The sequence below is a fragment of the Rhinatrema bivittatum genome, chromosome 10 (assembly GCF_901001135.1).
Source record: "Rhinatrema bivittatum chromosome 10, aRhiBiv1.1, whole genome shotgun sequence".
NCBI lineage: Eukaryota > Metazoa > Chordata > Amphibia > Gymnophiona > Rhinatrematidae > Rhinatrema > Rhinatrema bivittatum.
This window is the reverse complement of record NC_042624.1, coordinates 85,966,791-85,985,270: the sequence shown is the minus strand read 5'-3', so window position 1 is coordinate 85,985,270 and position 18,480 is coordinate 85,966,791. Positions and strand designations below refer to the sequence as shown.

Sequence of the window (18,480 nt, the reverse complement as noted above, 5' to 3'; positions counted from 1 at the left end):
GTAACCAAAATGTTACCACAAGGAAGCAACAGCCATTTAAAGCTCTCTTAGTGAATGCGCTTCCCGTGGGCTTGTGGGAAGAATCCGACTCAAAAGGAGATGCTTACCTTCTCCACCTCTGGCAGGCAGTCCAGAAGTCCAACGGTGAACTCTACGGCACGAACGTCATTCTCACAGCCATTTGCAGTCATTTTCAAAGGCTTTTTAATCATGGCATTTAACACTGCGTCATACAACTGTTTTGTAATCAAAGGAGAGGGTAATTCTCTTAAATAATCCTTGAGAACACCTTCAAGATGGAAAAAAAAATGGAGAGTTAGCTAATATTTCATCGCCTAGAAAATGAGCAATAGAAATGTTTTCAAATGCTGCAAGAAAAATAAGAACGTATTGAAGTAGATCATAATTATTAAAACATGGGGCTTCCTGCTTCCTCTCGGCTGGGTCCGCCCCCTGACGTCAGCAGATCAGCTGTGAGTCGGCCGTCGAAATTGCAAGCTGGCGCTGCAAGTCCCGGGTCTCTTAGCTGATTATCGGTAGAGTAGCTTTCCTCCTTCCTCCTCACCTCCTCTGCTCTCTCCTCGGGCTTGTTAACAGCAATATTTCAAAATAGGGGAGTTGGAACAATTTTAGAGTAAGGGAGCAGAAACCTGTTTTGGACCCAGATATACTGGAAGCTTTTACCCCATTTCCAATACCTATTTTCAAATCTAGATGTACATCCGAACCTTATTTGAAGGGAACACGTTTTGAAAAAATGGTCTCCTCTACGGAAGATCTCAGTCTTCCTTTAGGCTCTAGACCTCTGGCTGCTCCATGATTCTTGATTGAGGTCTTAGAGAGAAGCTGAAAGCTCAGACCCCATTAGAGTCCCCATCCTGATGCAAGAAATAAAAAAATAAAAAAGAGAGGCATCTACTGGCTTAAATTTTGTGCATTGTGAAACTATATAAATATCTAAGAACCCAAAACAAAAGTACATGGAGTATGACGACTACATATGCAGCAAATGTGCAAATACACAGCCCAAGACAACAACTTATCACAACATCTACTTCAAGTCCATGTTGGCTAGCTGGCCTTTTGAAATCTCTCTGTTGCTTGCCTGTGCTAGTTTAATGCTGTCTCGTTCATATCTCTCCCAACCTTCTACCATATTCTGATCGCCTCCAAAAACCTTATATTACATTAGAGAACAGAAAGGGAAAACTCAGGCTGCCCTACGGTAACCTCAACAGTATAAACAAAACATAATAGCAGGGGGATTAGGATTTTCTCCTGACTGATCACTGGGAGAAAGTGGTTTCATAATTATGGCTTTACAGATCCCTTTATTAGATATCTCCTAAGTAGATACAAGCAGGTCAACTAATCACCCTGTCATGCTGTTTGGTATGCTGACTTACAGATTTCAGTAGCCAAGCCTCAACTTAATTGCAGATTCAGGACACAACACAAAAGATAAAACAGAAGGCATGGCCAGCTTACTGCAAAAAAACCCAAAAAAGTGAGGCTTTAATGTAGAGTCCAGGCTGAGATAGCTGAACATAGTTGCCATTGAAAATCAAAATGAAGGAGTCAGAGGATGTTTTCTGTATACTGGAGGTGTTTATGAGCTTCTTTTCCTAAGGATCTTGGCCTAAACAAAGGTGATCTTTATTTCTGATTCTGTGCTTCATTGTGGCTCAGATCACAGTGGAAGGCCTGAGCTATGAGGGAAGGGTGGTCTTTTTTTTTTGTTCTTTTGGCTGAGATTGAGAAGCAGTGCAATATGCTAGGTAACCCCACTGGGAATACAATACTCATTGCAGAAGGAATGACACTTCTGCAAAAATATAAAATAAAATTCTGTAAGAATAGAATGTTTCTATGAATATAGTCTATTGTACAGTGCCTCCAAACTCCTGCTCTGAAAACAGACCTGCACAGAAAAATGCACAGACCCCACTGTCACATGGTCAGCACTGTATAAATATTAACACTTTACAAAGATCACTGATCTGACAAAAAGTCAAATTCTACCCAACATCAAAATTCTTTCGGCCAAAATGATTTTTCAGAATTACCTCCCTCAAACTCCAACAAGAATCCTAGCTATTCTGGTTAATAAATGTGTGAGCAACCCACACCTGCAGAAGGACGAGAATAAACACACTTCAAAATACTCTTAGTATAGGAAGTCATTTATTAACCAGAAACTGCTTAACCTGAATGCTTACAGGTTTTTCCCCACATGCCCAAAACAAGGTCAGCACTGTTTAGACCTGTTTATGAAAAACAAACTGCTCCAGAGATCTTCTTGGAAATGATGCAGACACTTGCCAGGCACCAAAGAGAAAAGAGAAATTCATAACAGAACCGGGCGACAAGTAACCCACAAACCACTGCTACCCCTTCACAAATGATCTGGTGCCCTTCTTGAATTTCTCTGCATCTAGTTTTCACTTTTATATCTTATAAAATGTGCTTTTACTTGTAAAATAAATTCCAAAGTGCACATTTTCAACTTCAAAACCGAGGAGCAGGCATCCCAAAGACATCCTTCAGACCACAAGCCCGTTTAGGATTTTCAAGTTCCTCAGACTGGCATTTGTCAATGAGACCTTGGGAACACGGGTTGCCCTCTAGCCACACGGGTAAAAAAGGTGGCAAAGTGATTACAAGCAAGAAGTTACAGGAAAGTCTTAGAATGTTAGAAACAAGTATGCCTCTGCCAAATAAATACATGGCTAATCCCCAAAGCACGACAGAAATACCATCTGCGCTCGGACCTCAATGAAGCAAGACTTGTTGCAAAGTCAATATGCCTACTGAGAAATCTGCCCTGGACCCGGCCATAAAATGAACTCCATCACTAAGGATTGTGAAAAGGCAAATACTTCAGGAGAAATGTTTTGGGTTTTTTCCCCAAATACCGTCTCTGAAAACTCTTAGAAGGAAGAGCTCAAAACAATTCTGCTATGAAACAAAATATTTAGCTTGCTGTGATCAAGCACTTAGGACAGATTTTTCTTCCGTGGGACCACAGCGAGAGAAGAAACAACAAGATACGTATAATCGGATTCCTAAAGCAAGTGCTGGCAGCAGCTCACTATCGATGGGTTTCCTTTAAAGTTGTATTTCAGCATGGCTACGCTGAACCCCTCCCCTGTGAGCCAAATCCTAAAACATAAACAGTATGGGGCCCATGTAGTAAGGTGTTTTGAAGCTGCCGCGGGTTTGTGCTCGTTCGCGCATTTGTACACGCGTTTTCCAGTGCAAAGCCCTCTACGAGGACTGTAATAATAGTTTTGTGTGCGGGGGAAAAAAAGCACGAATGAACACGCTTACAGACCCACGGTTTACCCTGCGCAAATGCATGCTAATGGCATGCAAAAGAGGCAATTAGTTAATCATAGGCAGTGCAGGGAGCCCTGCCAATGCTAGCGCGGGTTTTTTAACGTGGGTTTTCTACCGCTATGGTCAAGGCACGAGTTAAGTGTTGGGGGAGCCTATGTCAGCATCTGAGCATCCTGAAAATCACCCAGCTGAGCGCCTATCACAGCGTCCGAGTGGCCAGCTTAGCTTGGCACCTTTCTGGGCACCAGAGCGTCCATATTCGCTCCTGGCTGAGTGCCTATATTGTCACCCGAGCATCCAGATTGGTGCTCAGTTGGGCACCAATCTCGCTGCTATGCCATTGTGAATTAGCATCCATGAAAATATTTGCCCTGTTTTCTGCAGCACAGTTATTTCAAATATTAAAAATACTTTCCAGGGTCATACTTTCACTTAACATGGAGACCCGTTCGCTCGCTTTTATGCGCAAATTATCGACTCGGGTTTTGAGCGCGGATGCTTATTACCTAGGTCCTTACCACGCTTAGGTACGTGCATTTTTTCTGTACGTCCGTGGATTTCTGCGTGCAAATCATTTGCATAATTTTTTTTTTTATATATCCCGTGGAAGCAGCAGCTTCAGCCGTGCATGGTGATCAAAACCCGTGCTCATAACTAGCGCCTGTTTTGCCGTGGGTCTTATTACACGGCAAAACTGGTAAATTGAGAAAATTACACGGCATACATAACTGGTAAATTGAGAAAATTCCTAGAAAACATCCCCCGTCACATAACCACCGCACTCTCCTTTCTTCCTAAGCAATGCTCCCTATAAGGTGCACAGTGTGCAACATCCCTCCAACTGCAGGACACAGCGCAAAAACTGCCAACCAGCCTTTTCCGCCATCAGCAAACCTGCCTAACTGAGCCCTTTTCAGAGCTGGAACAAAAGACATCCTGGTCCACTCTCCCTACCAATGCTTTCTCCAGGCTTCAAGCAGGCGAAACCTGTCTCTCCGCTGCCAATTGCTCTACATTGTTAATGCAGGCACCAAGAAATTTTCAGAACTTTTCAGGCTGGCACTTCCTGGCTGCTGATCTTATGCACTGCAAGATCAGAGGCCAGGAAGTGCTAATTTGCAGGTTTTGAAAATGCTTGCAGTGCTAGCAGGAAAGTTTTTCTATAAAAACTGGCTTTTTTATTTTTTTTTTGGACGAAGCAGGAATATCGAACAATCTAAAAACTTCGGCTAATTTATAGCAAATCTAAAAAGAATTGTACTATAGAAATTTTCTAACCCTTATCACCGAATCTACCTCAGGGAACTGGGGGCCTTGGTTTGTATAGCAGATGGGCAAATTGTCACATGTTAGCAGAACTCTTTCAGCGGCCGGGCACTTGCATACACTACTGATGCTGTTACGGAGCCTGAAGCACTAACAAATGAAAAACGCCTCACTGGTGAAGAACTACAAGTCAGCATTACATTTCTATGGTAGACCATTTTGGCTGAAACTCTGCTTTACAGACAAAAAAAAAAAAAAAAGGTAGATGATTTTATGACCCAGTTGTAGATATGGTTCCCCTAGGCAAACATTTTTTTCCCATTTGCCCAATATGAGATCAAATCATTACTTATAGGAGGGCTCTGTAACATTTGTGGAAGCAATGTAAGTATCTCCAAGGACAACCTTTCATCTGCAGCGGGAAAACAAAATGAGGCATCTTATCCGACTGCTTTCACATTTTAGCCGGGATGGCCAAGTTCATCTATTTTTATGTACACTTAACACCACACCCTTTCAGTCTGGCAAGGCTACCCAAAGCAGCTTACAGTCAAAACATTTCAAAATACAATTCATAAATAATAAAAAGCATTAACAGCATATACATACAAAGATAAATACAAGATAATAATCCTCAAAACATCCCCCCTGTCCCAAACTTCCCCAACCATCCCCAGGATAACACGAGTCTCCCAATCCAATAAATAACAAATTAACAAATAGACAACCTGACAAACCCAAACCCAAGAAAAATAAGCAAGACCCATCCCACCCATCCCCACATAAGTTATTCACAGATACTGCAGAAAACAGCTCTCCATTAACAGCCAGATAATAACAAACAGAAAAGGTCAGGGACATTATTTTCATTTCCCCCTAAAGGACTTTCTTCTGGTTAATCCCCAGAGAAAGAAATAGTTTAGGAGCCGTGGAGTACTCTTTGACCTTGGTTAAGCCTTTCGCTGAATTAGTCCCGTGAGAGAGAGCACTTATTTTTAGGAATCTAAAGTTTGCTGTCTGGGCTGCTAGCTCACTGCTGCAATACTGTCCCCTCCACACCGCCACGAACAAGGTCAGAGAGCAAGCAAAACCTGCCATCCACCTCATTAATTTCTCATTTTTCAGATCAACTGGCCTGTTAAGTGTATTACATGTTTCACCCTGAGATGTGAATTCACATGGATGAAAGCAGACATGATGCAACACCGTCACTATGAGCCTGCTGCCAAAACCACACTGTGCAATATCCTTTAGGCTTACTTAACCTCTGCCACTCGGTGAGCCACAAACGTTAGGCGTCAAAACTGCCTCATGTAACATTTACCATTCACCAAAGCTTACAGTGAGTAAAAACGTTTGAACTGAGCCCTTGAAATAAATAGGAGGACTGTGAAGAATCTTCTGCTAGTCAAAGTATTAGCTTAGCATTTATTGGTATTTATGAAGTGTCCTTACTGACGCTCTGGGCGGTGAACAAAAACAACAACAAACATACATTCCTTCAGACAGAGATAGCCTCGCGATGCAATGAAATAATTGCTCAAAATCAGAAACATTTCTCAGGTTACATTAGCCTAACCCAGTCATGTCATAACTCATAACCTAAGTGAAAAAAAAATAGGTTTTTAACCACTTTAAACAACTTTGTACAGTTAATCATGTGCAGTTCATAAGGAAGTGAGTTCTATAGGATCAGAGCAGCGACAGAGAATGCTCATTCTCTTATTTTTGCTAGCTGAGCTTGACGCTCTGTCGGAACCTCTAGCAGGCCCCTTTGGGATGAACGTACTTCATGACTTAGATTGTAAATACGAAGACGCACACTGACCCAAGGGCAGGAATCAGATGCCAGCAATTTATGCACAAGCGCAACCATCTTTAACATAATTCTGAACTGAATCAGTAGCCAACGAAGCTCCTGCAGAACTGGCGAAATATGCTCACTCAGTGACCTCCCAGAAATGAGCCTTGCAGCTGCATTCTGTAACAATTGTAGGGCTCTAGATGTCGAGGCAGGCATGCCGATGTATAATGAATTAAAGTAATCCAGAACTGGCATAAAACTTGCCTGCACCACTTCCTGAAAATCAACAGCACTCGATAAGGGCTTTAAACCAGGCAGGACGTGTAGCTTCTAAAAGCCTAAGCAAGTAATAGCACTGATTTGATTCTTAAAAGACAGAGAAGAATCAATCACACCCAAGCTCTTGACGTGTGAAGATGACTGTATTGACATATTTTTCACTCTGGAATATTCTCTAGAGAACTTCCATGTTGAAGTATGAACATTTCAGTTTTTGCAAGGTTTAAAGCCAGCTTATTATGTGTCAACTATTGTCTCAAATAGGAAACACAACAAGACACAACAGAAGATGTTTCTTCCCAGGAAGATCCATTTCCACATGAAATTGTATGTCATCAGCATACAGATGATGCCCCAGAGGCCAGCCAACAGCTTGTGTATCAGCGAAATGTAGATGTTAAATAATGAAGCTGAATGTGCTGATCCCTGGGGGACATCGGTAACATGTGGACACCAAGCAGATCTACCAAGTCCTATCATGGCCTGTGGTTGACGTCCAGATAAGGCGTAAACCAATTTAGCACCATTCCTCAGATTCCATATTTCAGGGCAGTCCTTCACATGCAAGCGAAAGAAAGAAAACCAAGTGCTACAAAAGCTGCTCCTGGAAATTATGGAGACACGGTGTAAGCTCTTGGAATTGTACTGCGTGCTGCTCTTCCAGTGATTTGGTTAATAAGTAATGACCAGGTTTATATTATTTACAAAGCAAAATACTGATCAACAGAACCTGGGAAGGGGGAGGGGGGATGGTTACAGAAAAAAAACAAACCATCACAGCTGTATTAGTAATTAAATGCACCGTGATGGCTTATGGACAAACACGGAGCATTTTACCCCTGGGGAGCTGAACGTGGGGAATCCATCACCAGAATGGGCTGAGGAAGAACGTTTGGTCAAAATGTCCTCCAGTTCCCTGAAGAAAAGGGAATATGTTGGACACAGGATTTCTCCTCTAACACTTGCAAACTGGATAATGAAATTTTACAAAACGCAAGATTCTCACACATGCACAACGGCTTTGATGTTATTGGCTTGATATGCCCCACCCTCTGAAAAATTCTGGTCAAGGTCCTTTCATCCGCAGTGCCACTGTCAGCCAAGAGGAGACATTTTAATGCACTTTGCCTCTCTCTGGCCTGAGGCGTGCAGCTTATTTACCTGTAATCACGTTTATATCTGGGTACAGGCTCTCACACAGGCTGACCGCCTTGCTATCTCTTTCAAATGCCTCACGGAGCTCTTTCTTCACTGCGGCCGAGCCACATAATCGGTACAGGCCTACCACCTGGAAAATCAAATCAGAGCAAAGCTGTGAGATGGAAGCAGGGTAGAATGCCAGCCCCTCAACAAAGGCATTCATTACAACGTCAAGTCAAAACTGTTACAGACTCCATCTGATAAGAAAGCAACTCTGGTTTCAGTGCAGGAGGCCTCGCCTGCACCAATTAGCAGCACAAGCGTGTTTTTGCCGTAGTCACTCCATGTTCTTTAAACAAGCACACAGCTGTAAATAATCTTTGATAATGGCTAACTGCCTCTTATCGGCTGTTTCCATGGATGCAATTCCTGTCTTGTCCCCCCCCCCACCAATGCAGAGCCGACATGACATTTGCCAGAAATCAACTTCTAGCAGCTCACAGCTCTTACACGCCATCGGCAGAGCGTTGGGTCAAAATGTCCTCCCGTTCAGTCCTTCCACACGTGTCAAAACTGGGTGCAGCCTGCTTTGTAAACGTTATACAGTCAAATTATCAGAAATAGGAAATAAAATGGAGTAAGCTGAGCGTTCCAGTTAAGAGGAGACGACTAGCACTTTATCAAGGAAGAAATCAGTAAAAGAATTTTCTGCTCTTATCTATGTCACTATAGGTGTAAGGTTTTATAGTGAAATATAAATTTACTCCCTCTCAAACATTATCTTTCAGCTTCCTGGCATATACAGAGATCCTATGAAGTGGCCCTAAAGCACAGCTTTTGAGGTTAAGGTGAAGAAATCGACAGTCCTTAAAGGGCTTGCATTACCCATCCAAACTGGGGACACCCACGCTCGCTGAGCATACCAGTGAATCAGGCCCAAAGAGATTTGCATGTTTTTCTAAAGGCAGGGTTTGCTCACAGCCAGTTTTCACTGTTCTTCCTTGCATGTAAAACTTGAATAAGACTGATGTTTTTAAGAAACTCATCTGGTACAGACAGTGCACCATTAAATAGAGCATGCCATGACAATGATTTTGCTGATCAGATAGATTACCGGTAACTGAAATTTCAGACTGGCTTGTGATTATTACCACAACTAGTTTCACGTTGTTGGGGAACTGGCATTTCTGTAAAAGTAACATTAGCTTCCAGTGTATGGGTGACATCCGAGCAGCCCCTATTGCTCTGGGCTGACACCATATTCAATTGGTGGTCAGCCTCAACCACTCCATTGCCTCTGTCACATGTCAAGGGCAAAGGGGCGCTTGAGGCTGGCAGGCACCATTTTGAATATGGCGTCAGCCCTGGAAAATAGGGGGCGCTCTGGCCTTCAACATTAAACCACCAGGGATAACCATAAGTGCACTAGGGGGAACGGGGTGGGTGGGGGGTATGTATTTTTCTGACTAAGGGGGAGGGTGAAGTTAGGCATCTAAAATTAACAACAAAAAAATAGTCTATGTTGTTGGTGGGAGAAGAGATCTCAATAGACAACCCCGCACCACTGAATTTTACACTCCAGTGGGGGGGGGGGGGGGGGCCTTATTACATCATCCCCAAACAGCTAGCAAATGTTGAAATGCTCTGTGAAAGTATATGAAAAGCAACACTGACTTTGTATTAAGCTATTTTCGGGGTGATTAGGAGATGCCAGGCACTGCCCTTTGACTCTCTGAGTGCCTAGAAGGCTGTTACTACAGGACTTCATAACTCCTGGGCAGACTCAGCAGGAGCTTGATTGCTGTCGGGGAGGTAACAGAGGCATGGAAGAAGAGGACTGTAAAAACAAAATTGTATTTCCTCCTTGAGAGTATGTGCTCCAGATCTCAGGATGTCACTACATCTTCATGGATCATTTCAGCCTAGCCTACTTTCCTGGGTACCCAAAATTGCTCCTTAAGTGAACTTCCACTGGTAAGTCTGTTTGTGAGCCTAAGCTCTTTACCTGCCTACCTGAGACTTTTCTATATTACTGACAGTGCAGTCTGATTAAACGGACAGGATTTCTTTTAAAATGCTGTAGTCCTGTATACTAAGCTGCTACCAGACAGTTTAAAGCAGAGGAGAAGGGAGCAGGGGCACTAGGGACAGCCATGGCTGCTCTCAGCTTGAAGTGTCAGGACTCTGGCTCCCTCCTGTGCTACCGGGCCGGCAGCAGAAGACAAGGCTTTGAATTTTGGCTCTGCTGCAATTGATTCACTGGCCAGTCAAGATCCTTGGAAGCTTTAGCTACCAAACGCCTGCCTCAAAAATTCTAAATTTTAACATATTTTCTACTTCATGCTAGCCAGAACAATAATCCAGAAAACAAAAAACGCACTTTCCAACTTCTGTCTTAGCTAAAAGGGCGCTTCTTGATGGCTTGTCCCTTTAATTCACACCATACAGAAGAACGTCCTACCAATTTTACGCCATCAGGTAGAATTGCATTCATCTAACACCTCTCTTCTAAAGTAGATTTGCACACAGGTTACAACTGAATCAGACCAGAGATCCTTCAGGTGGAAGGTCTGGCCAGCATTTCATGTACGGGTGGGAGCTCCAGGAGCGAGGGAAAGGGGGAACAATGCCGCCGTTGTTACATTACAGATGGATAAACTGTACATCGGGTTTACCTCTTGGCCTCCATTATTTGCCCTTGCTTTGACCCCCGGGGTGCACAAGTTCACTTCCTGTCTACGCCTGACATTTTAATTTGGGTCACTGAAAATTAATGCTTTATCAGAGACTCTTTCATCTTGAGTTAAGTGGAGGATCATGAAAGGGACAACCTTTCGACCTCGCGTTACTGTACGCGGTGCGACAGCAGGTTAAACTTAATAACTGACCTGAGACGGGCTGATACATTATGCACAGACGGATACGATTTCACAGTGCGCAAACACTTTTACACAAAGCAGGTGTTTGGCAATTCCTTTGAAACCTGCTGCCAGGTGTTCCCCAGCTTTCTCTAGTACTAAACTTTAAAAGCACATTACAACTTTTCTTCAAATTTTGGGAGAAGGTTAAAACCTGGATGTTCCATCTTGCTTTTGGTGGTAACGGGGGAAGGGGGACAGTCGATCATGATGTCGGGAGCATGTTGTATTTTATTGCCAACTATGTAAAAATATTTTTTGTACGTGTTTTTAAATTAACTGTTTGTAAACTGCATTTTACCGTACTGACATCGTGGAAGTACTTAACTGCCTAACCATTAAATTCTACTTTCCCTCAAGGAGGCCTAGATTGAACTGGACCGTGGAGCTGCCAGCCTGATGCTAACCCCGTGGCTCCACCCCCTCTAAGGTGATGTCATTCAGGAAGGAGTACCCTGCGTAGGCAGGGCTGTGCAGGTGTGCCTCCACCGGCGGGCATGCACTGAAAGGTGTTGTCCATGCCACAGGACATGCTCCTTCAAGCACATTTGGTGGTTAACTGGACTGCTTCTCTGGATATCATTATAATTTGTATCATCGATGATTTTTTTTATTTATTTATTTTTATTTATTGCTTTAATTCCTCCACCTCCTGCTCTTTGTATACTTCTCCTTGTTCGCCCTCCCTGTTCATTGTAATTTCTACCTTTAAAGTTACATTGTAAACCGGTATGATGTATGCATACTAATACCGGTATATAAAAGTTTTTAAATAAATAAATAAATAAATAAATAAATAAATAAATAAATTTGAGGGAGCGGTAGGGAGACTTAAATTTGTTTTGTGTTTTGAATGTTGCCTTTTCTCCCCCTTCCTTTATGGTGACTGGCTTTTGTGGCTGTATTATGTTTTTTTACTTTGATATACAATATGGAGATGGGCATCTTCCTATTGAAGTATCATGGGGTAGAACATGAGAGAGGAACAGGGTAGTCAGGAAAGGAAAAGACATTTGATTCCTATATAAATAACGAGAGCTGAACCAGTTATAAGACGGGAGACGGAAATGGTGAACTCTGGGCTGCTGAATGCTCGATCGGTTAAGAACAAGCTGCCTCAGGTGCAGGATGCTATAGTATATCATCAATTGCACATCCTTTGTATTATAGAGACTTGGGTTCGGAAGGGTGATAGTGTAACTTTAGCCCAGCTGTGCCCCAAAAGAGTACTTGGGTTTTTTTTTTCCAGAAATCAAGGTGGGGGAATTGCAGTGATTTTCCGCACTACCCTAAAATTACAACAAAGGATGCTCAAGTAGCTGAAATATGTAAACTAATTTAGCATTATGTTCCCTGGTAATAAGGACAATTACTCCTGGCATACCGTCCCCCCTCAGATGATGTAGCATCCTCTGGAGAGTTACTTGAACTAATTGTAGACGTGATGATGGGAAGGTGTAACAGTTTTTACCATGGGTGGTTTTTTGTTTTTTTTTTTTATATAATTTTTATTAATCTTTCCATTTTACAAAAGAAATACACAGTTTTGTATACTTAACTTGTATATAGAAACTTGCATTTAAATTTAAACAAAAACATAGTTTACATTCTGTGCATTCTAGAAAAAATAATTCACTAGTAATTGCAGAAATTGGTGGACAGAAATTTGAGCAGATTATACCAAAGAAAAATCTCAAAGATAATGTGTCTGATCCATATCTTTCTTAATCCCCCATATTATACTAGGACATACTATAGGACTAGGAGTCCAGGAAAGCTCGTAGCTGGTCAACCTGATTAAAATATATCTATTGTTTTGATAGAGAACAATACATCTACAAGGGAAACGTAAGATAAACTTAGCTCCCCGCTGTGTAACTTGTTCCCTCAATACTAGAAATTCTTTTCTTCTTAATTGAGTATTTAAGGACACATCAGGAAAAATCCTAATAGGATAACCATGAAAATTTAAAGTCTGATGTTTAAAATATAATCTAAGAATTATATCTCTTTGTGAAATGTCTGCAAATTGGACAACTAATGTAGCTCTTGATTTTATTTCAGTATCTGGAGACTTCTCCAAGAGTTCTGATAAATTTATATCCTCTTTCACCTCATCCTGGTTCTGTTTTCCTAAACCACCATGGGTGACTTTAATATACATGCTGAAAATCCAAAGGGAGGTCACGAGAAAGAATAATTTTCTATATGATGGAAGATTGGACTTTCCAGCAACTAATACAGGTTTGCATTCTATAGGGCAGGGCATGCATTGGACTTAGTTCTTTACCCTGAGGGAGAAGAAGGCATTCCAGAGATGCTGACTGTTCACCCTTTGCCCTGGCGTCTACGAGATTTGGTTGAGGATTCTAAAGCGTTTCCGTTAGGAATCTTAAGGGTCTAGATGTGGAAAAACTAAGAGAGTCTAAGGACCAATCGGTTTTTTAGGATTTTTCACTGGAAGTTCAGAGAGAGAGTCATGGCTGGGATGTTTGCAGGAAGGGTTAGGTTTTGTTGTCCCCGAGGATACACAGTTACTGTTTTGAAATGTCCATGCTTTCATAGCGGTTTATGGAAATGGAAGTATAAACAAGCAGTTACAGAGGCAAAGACTGCCTACTGTGCTGACCAGAAAATCAACTTAAGAAGATTTTGCAGATGGTGTGGAGGCTAGCAACCCCATTAGAAGCAGACTATGGGTTTTCACCTGAGTTATCTAGTGGAAAGTTTGTAGATTATTTTTCAGGGAAGATCAGTGATTTGCTCTTCGTGAGAAGTCCTATACTAGGAGGTATCTGTAGATCCAAAAGACAGAATGAGGGGGAGGGACGCAGTGGATATGATAATTAAGAAATGATATAGGGGAGAAACAGGTTTTCCAAGGAGAGCTGAATAATGTGTTGGGGGCGGGAGGAGAGGGAAGAAGCCTTTAGGAGATAATGAGATATCATAATCTATGAAAGCTTCAGTGAAGGAGAATGAACTACCCCAGAAGGAGCAGAGAAATTCTTTGGGGAGAGCTTGTGAGGATGGAGGAGAAGTTTAGGACAGTTTCAGCTTATGAAGAGAATGAAGTAGTATCTAATAAGAAGGCAACTACATGTCTACTTGATCCATTGCCCTTGTTTTTGCTGAAAAATCAGGAGTTAGGTTTGTTTCCTTTTATAGCCAGCTTTAAATCAAAGGGTGGTGCCACTACTCCTTAAAGAAGCTGTGTTGTGCCCTCTGTTAAAGGAACCAAATTTGAATCCTTTATTGGTACAGAATTATTGCGCAATGTCATTTCCGGTGAAGATCCTGGAGGGGATGGTGTTACAACAGATGCAAGACTTTATAGGGAAAGCAGGTGGTCTTCATAGCTGCCAGCTGGGGTTTCAAAAATGACACAGTGTTGAAGCAGTGCTGGCCCTGACTGATGTTCGGAAGTAGGTTGATGAGGGGGTGGACACTTGGGTGACTGATCAGCAGTACTTGACACTGTTGATCATAGGTTATTGGAGAAGTGATTAACTGAGGTGGGTTTTCAGGGGACATCATTGAAGTGCTTGATTTCATTCTTACAGGAGCAATATCAGAGGGTCTTATGGAATAAATAACATTCTTGTAAGAAGCTGATGACATGTGGGGAACCATAGGGCTCAGTCCGTTCCCTGCTGCATTCAACTTGTATTTGCCATTTTTGGCATCTGAAATAGAAGGCTATGGGTTAGATTGTGCTGTATATACAGACAACGTTCAGTTGATAGCTTATGTTAAATCAAATCAGAAATATGTAATCTGAACAAATGGCTAGTGGCAGTTGCTGAGTGGTTGTCGAAAGCCAAATTGCAGCTTAATCCTGCAAAATCAGATGTGGTTGAGGAGATGAGGGGAAAGTGCTTGATGCGGAGGCTACACTGACCCTAACAGATGCACTTAAGTTTGGGAGTTATTCTGGAGGCAAAAGTGTCATTACAGGGACACATTTCGGCATTAATAAAAAGTGTATTTTGTCAATTATGCCAGATTCGCCAAATTCAACCTTTTCTTGATAAACAGAATTTGGCTATGGTGATTCATGTCCTAGTGACCAGTCAGCTGGATTATTACAATTTGTTATGTCCAGGCATACCAGATTTCAGGCTACCGCATTTGCAATACCAGTAAAATACAGCAGCTAGGTTGTTGACTCGAACAAAGATTAAAGATCACATTTCTTTAATTTTAAAAGCATTACACAGGTTACTTGTGAAATAGCAGGTATAATTTAATATCTTATTATGGTTTGCTGCCTATGCTCAAAAAACCTCATTGCATCTCACTGAGCAGTTGGTCTCCTATGTACCAAACAGAGATTTGAGATCAACCTAGCAGGCACTGTTAGTTATGCCAGCAAGGCTTGGGACAAGCTACTGATGAGCTTTTAGCTGTTTTGCCCCTTTCCTGTGGAATAGTGCACCACAGGAAGGTAGAATGAAGTTAATTATTTAACTTTTCAAAAACAAATCAAGATCAAGAGGACTGGAGACATATTCTAGGTGGGGGAGTTTAAATTTGTTTTAAAGTGTTCTTATTGATGTACGGTATTTTAAATTATTAAGGTGCTTTGTTTTTGGATTGAAGACATTGGTATCAAGTATAAAAGCAGTATAAAAAGCAAGAAAATATATACTTTATTACTTACAGAAAGCAAGGGTTTTCCCTAGTCATTTTCTGTATTTATTCCAGAAGTCTTGGCTTTGATCGATCCACGCCATTATTTAAAAGCACAAAACCACAAAGAACCACGGGACCTCACCTTACCCTGAATAAACAACTGCATTATTACAGTTCCAATTTCTCTTTTTAGTGACCAAAGCGTTCCCAAAAAAAGGTTTTTGTGCAAGATTTGATCACTGAAAAACTAAACTGAAGTTGTTATTGAATAGTAGATAACTTGAGTTTTATTCAGGATGAGTATCACAATTATTTGTGTTGCTTTTGCTATTGTAGAAAAAGGTCAACAAAGAAAGTGATACTTTTTTACTGCATTACATTTTTTTTTTTTAATTTTAGTATTTTATCATAGAAACATAGAAATGACGGCAGAAGAAGACCAAACGGCCCATCCAGTCTGCCCAGCAAGCTTCGCACTTTGTTTTTTTTTTTCTCATACTTATCCTTGCTTTGTCTCTCCTTGGCAGCCTTTGCTACCTCTAGCCCTCCCAAGGCAAGCCGCTCAAGAAGTGCCAGTGACCCTGGAAAAGCACCTCCTTTGAGGTACCCCCTTCAATACCACTGGTCAGCCACCCTCCCTGGCCCTCCACAGCACGCTCAGACCTTGCCAGCTGCAGATGAACTTTCGAGAGCTACACTCCCTTCTTAGCGGCTGCATTACTGTGCACTGACCCACTGAAGGGAGCATGACTCCCAAATACTAGTCGAAAATGTATTAAGGGCCAATGTACTATAGGGCTTTTTTCCATTTTATGACTATGGGGGAAAATGCTGAATACATGTGGTGTCGAGTTAGGCCAGTAAAAATTGACCACCTACAGTGTATTCAAGTAGCCAAACAGCAACCACATAACTGGTTTTTGCAGAAAATAGTTCAATGAGAGCTCAGACTGGCCTGCTAATGGAATTTAGAAGATATGAGGTTTGCTCATCGACAGTACAATCAGAATTATTCTTTTTTTTTTTTTTTTAAAGGAAGACCATCAACTCAGTTATCTTAAAAGGTGGCCATGGTGAAAAATCTTTTCTTATTAACGATACACCCTGACTTTCTAATAAATGTAGTTTGTTATGTTTAATTGTTTTTAAAAGAAATTAGTCTTCTGCTATTACATTGTAGAATATCAAATGTAACAAAATAAATACAACTCCTCTTCATTGCTCAAAACCCTATCACGTGGTGTCCCACACAAATCCATCCTCTCTCCATCCCTTTCAACATTCACCTCAGACCCCTCATCAATGAAGTAAGACCGTCCAAACTTCAATGCTTTAACTATGCCAGGGGTGGCCAACTCCAGTCCTCGAGAGTCACAAACAGGCCTGGTTTTCAGGATATTCACATGAGATATATTTGTATATGATGAAGGCAGTGCTTGCAAATTTATCCCATGCATGTTCATTGTGGATATCCTGAAAACCTGGTCTGTTTGTGGTTCTCAAGGACCGAAATTGGATTACCCCTAATCTATGCAGACATTCAAAAACCAGAAAAAAAAAAAAAAGGTGTACAAAAACCAAACTACAAACCAAAAATTCCTCCTATATGTGAACATGCACAACAATTAGCGATAAAGAGATCTGTCAGAAAGCTAAGCTGTATAATTTTAACAATAACCAACTACAAGATTTCAAGTATCAAGTTAATATTCTGCCACATGGATTCCTCTCAAAGGGATATCCACAACATGTGGTGAAGTCTGAGTATATGAGGGTTTGTTTCACATATGCACAGGATTTTTTTGATTACAACTTTTGTAAGATTTTTGACCAGTGTGTGTTTTGCAACATTTCAATTTGTCTCATTCAGTAACAATGATTATTAGAAAGCATTGGCATGTCCTTTCCATATTTTCAATTTTTTCATAAATTCAAATTTTTTATAATAAAAGTGGATGGAACTTTAGAAATTATATAGCACAAGCAGAATTACCATCAGATATTTTACAAACAACAGGGCATTTTGCATGTGAGGCTTGTGATCTTTAATACAGGATATAAAATCATCCATAAAAATTGTACCAATCACACTAAGAGTTATGTTATCTACATCATCCAGTGCAGATGTCACTGAAAGCGAAAGATAAAAACTCACCTTATTGAACATAATAGTTGTCTTAACATGGGCAAAATTCAGGCTTCTATAGTACAACATTGTATACAATTTGGTCATGAATTTAGTTACTTAAGATGGACTATTATTGATGTCATCCAACCTCACAGTAGAGGAGGTGAACATGATTCATTATTAAACAGATAAGAACAGTTTTGGATTTACACTTCATTTAACTTAGCAGAAGAGATTATATAAACAAGTGGAATGATATACATTAATTTAATATTTAAAACAGCTACCATTGATTTGCCTGCTTTTTAACATGCTATGACTAGCATTTTCATAACCCAATATCAATTTCAGCTCAGAAATTTATGCTGTCAACATTCTCATGGAAGCTCTTGCACGATTATAAAACGTGTGGTATCTTTTGTGCAGGTAGTGCTAATATAATGCCAACAATTGGACTAAATGCCCCTGATGAAGTTTCATTCGAAACACTACGTTGATGTTGGGATAGTTCAAGATTATTTCTGCAATATGAGACCGGCATTTTAATATATAATCCCAGTCTGAGATGTTTAGAGACTTTTTCGACATTCTGCACTCTCAATTTTGCACTGCACTGAAAAATTCTAAAAAAAAAAAAAAATGTGGAAGAACATTCCTTAGAGACCAATGATTATATTACAGCTGTGAGTTGGTTGCTGTTAAAATTATACAGCTCAGCTTTATGATGGTATGTTTCATCTATGCAGATGACATCCAGGTCTTCCAATTACTGGGCCCTTGTAAGGACATTGCCATCAAAAAACAAACAGCTACCTCAAAAAAAATACAGACTTGGGCCTCTGCCAACAAACTTAACTAAACCCCAGCAAAGGTACTAACCCTAGACGCTTCCTCTCCTCCATCTGATAACTTTAAACTTTTGCTCAATGCCACACACCCTGGCTCTTGTAATAAAATTAGAAATTTGCAGA

General features: G+C 41.0%; 1 protein-coding gene across 2 annotated transcripts in view; it reads right to left on the bottom strand.

The window, feature by feature from the left end:
- The window catches only part of SYDE2 (synapse defective Rho GTPase homolog 2), a 77,024-nt gene that overhangs the window by 13,744 nt on the left and 44,800 nt on the right, over positions 1-18,480 (bottom strand). For both annotated transcript variants that reach the window (XM_029618813.1, XM_029618812.1), the window contains exons 5-6: positions 7,850-7,976; positions 108-289 (exon numbers count right to left, since the gene is read on the bottom strand). In XM_029618813.1, the coding sequence (XP_029474673.1) occupies positions 108-289; positions 7,850-7,976 (309 nt within the window). The remainder of the gene's footprint in view (positions 1-107; positions 290-7,849; positions 7,977-18,480) is intronic.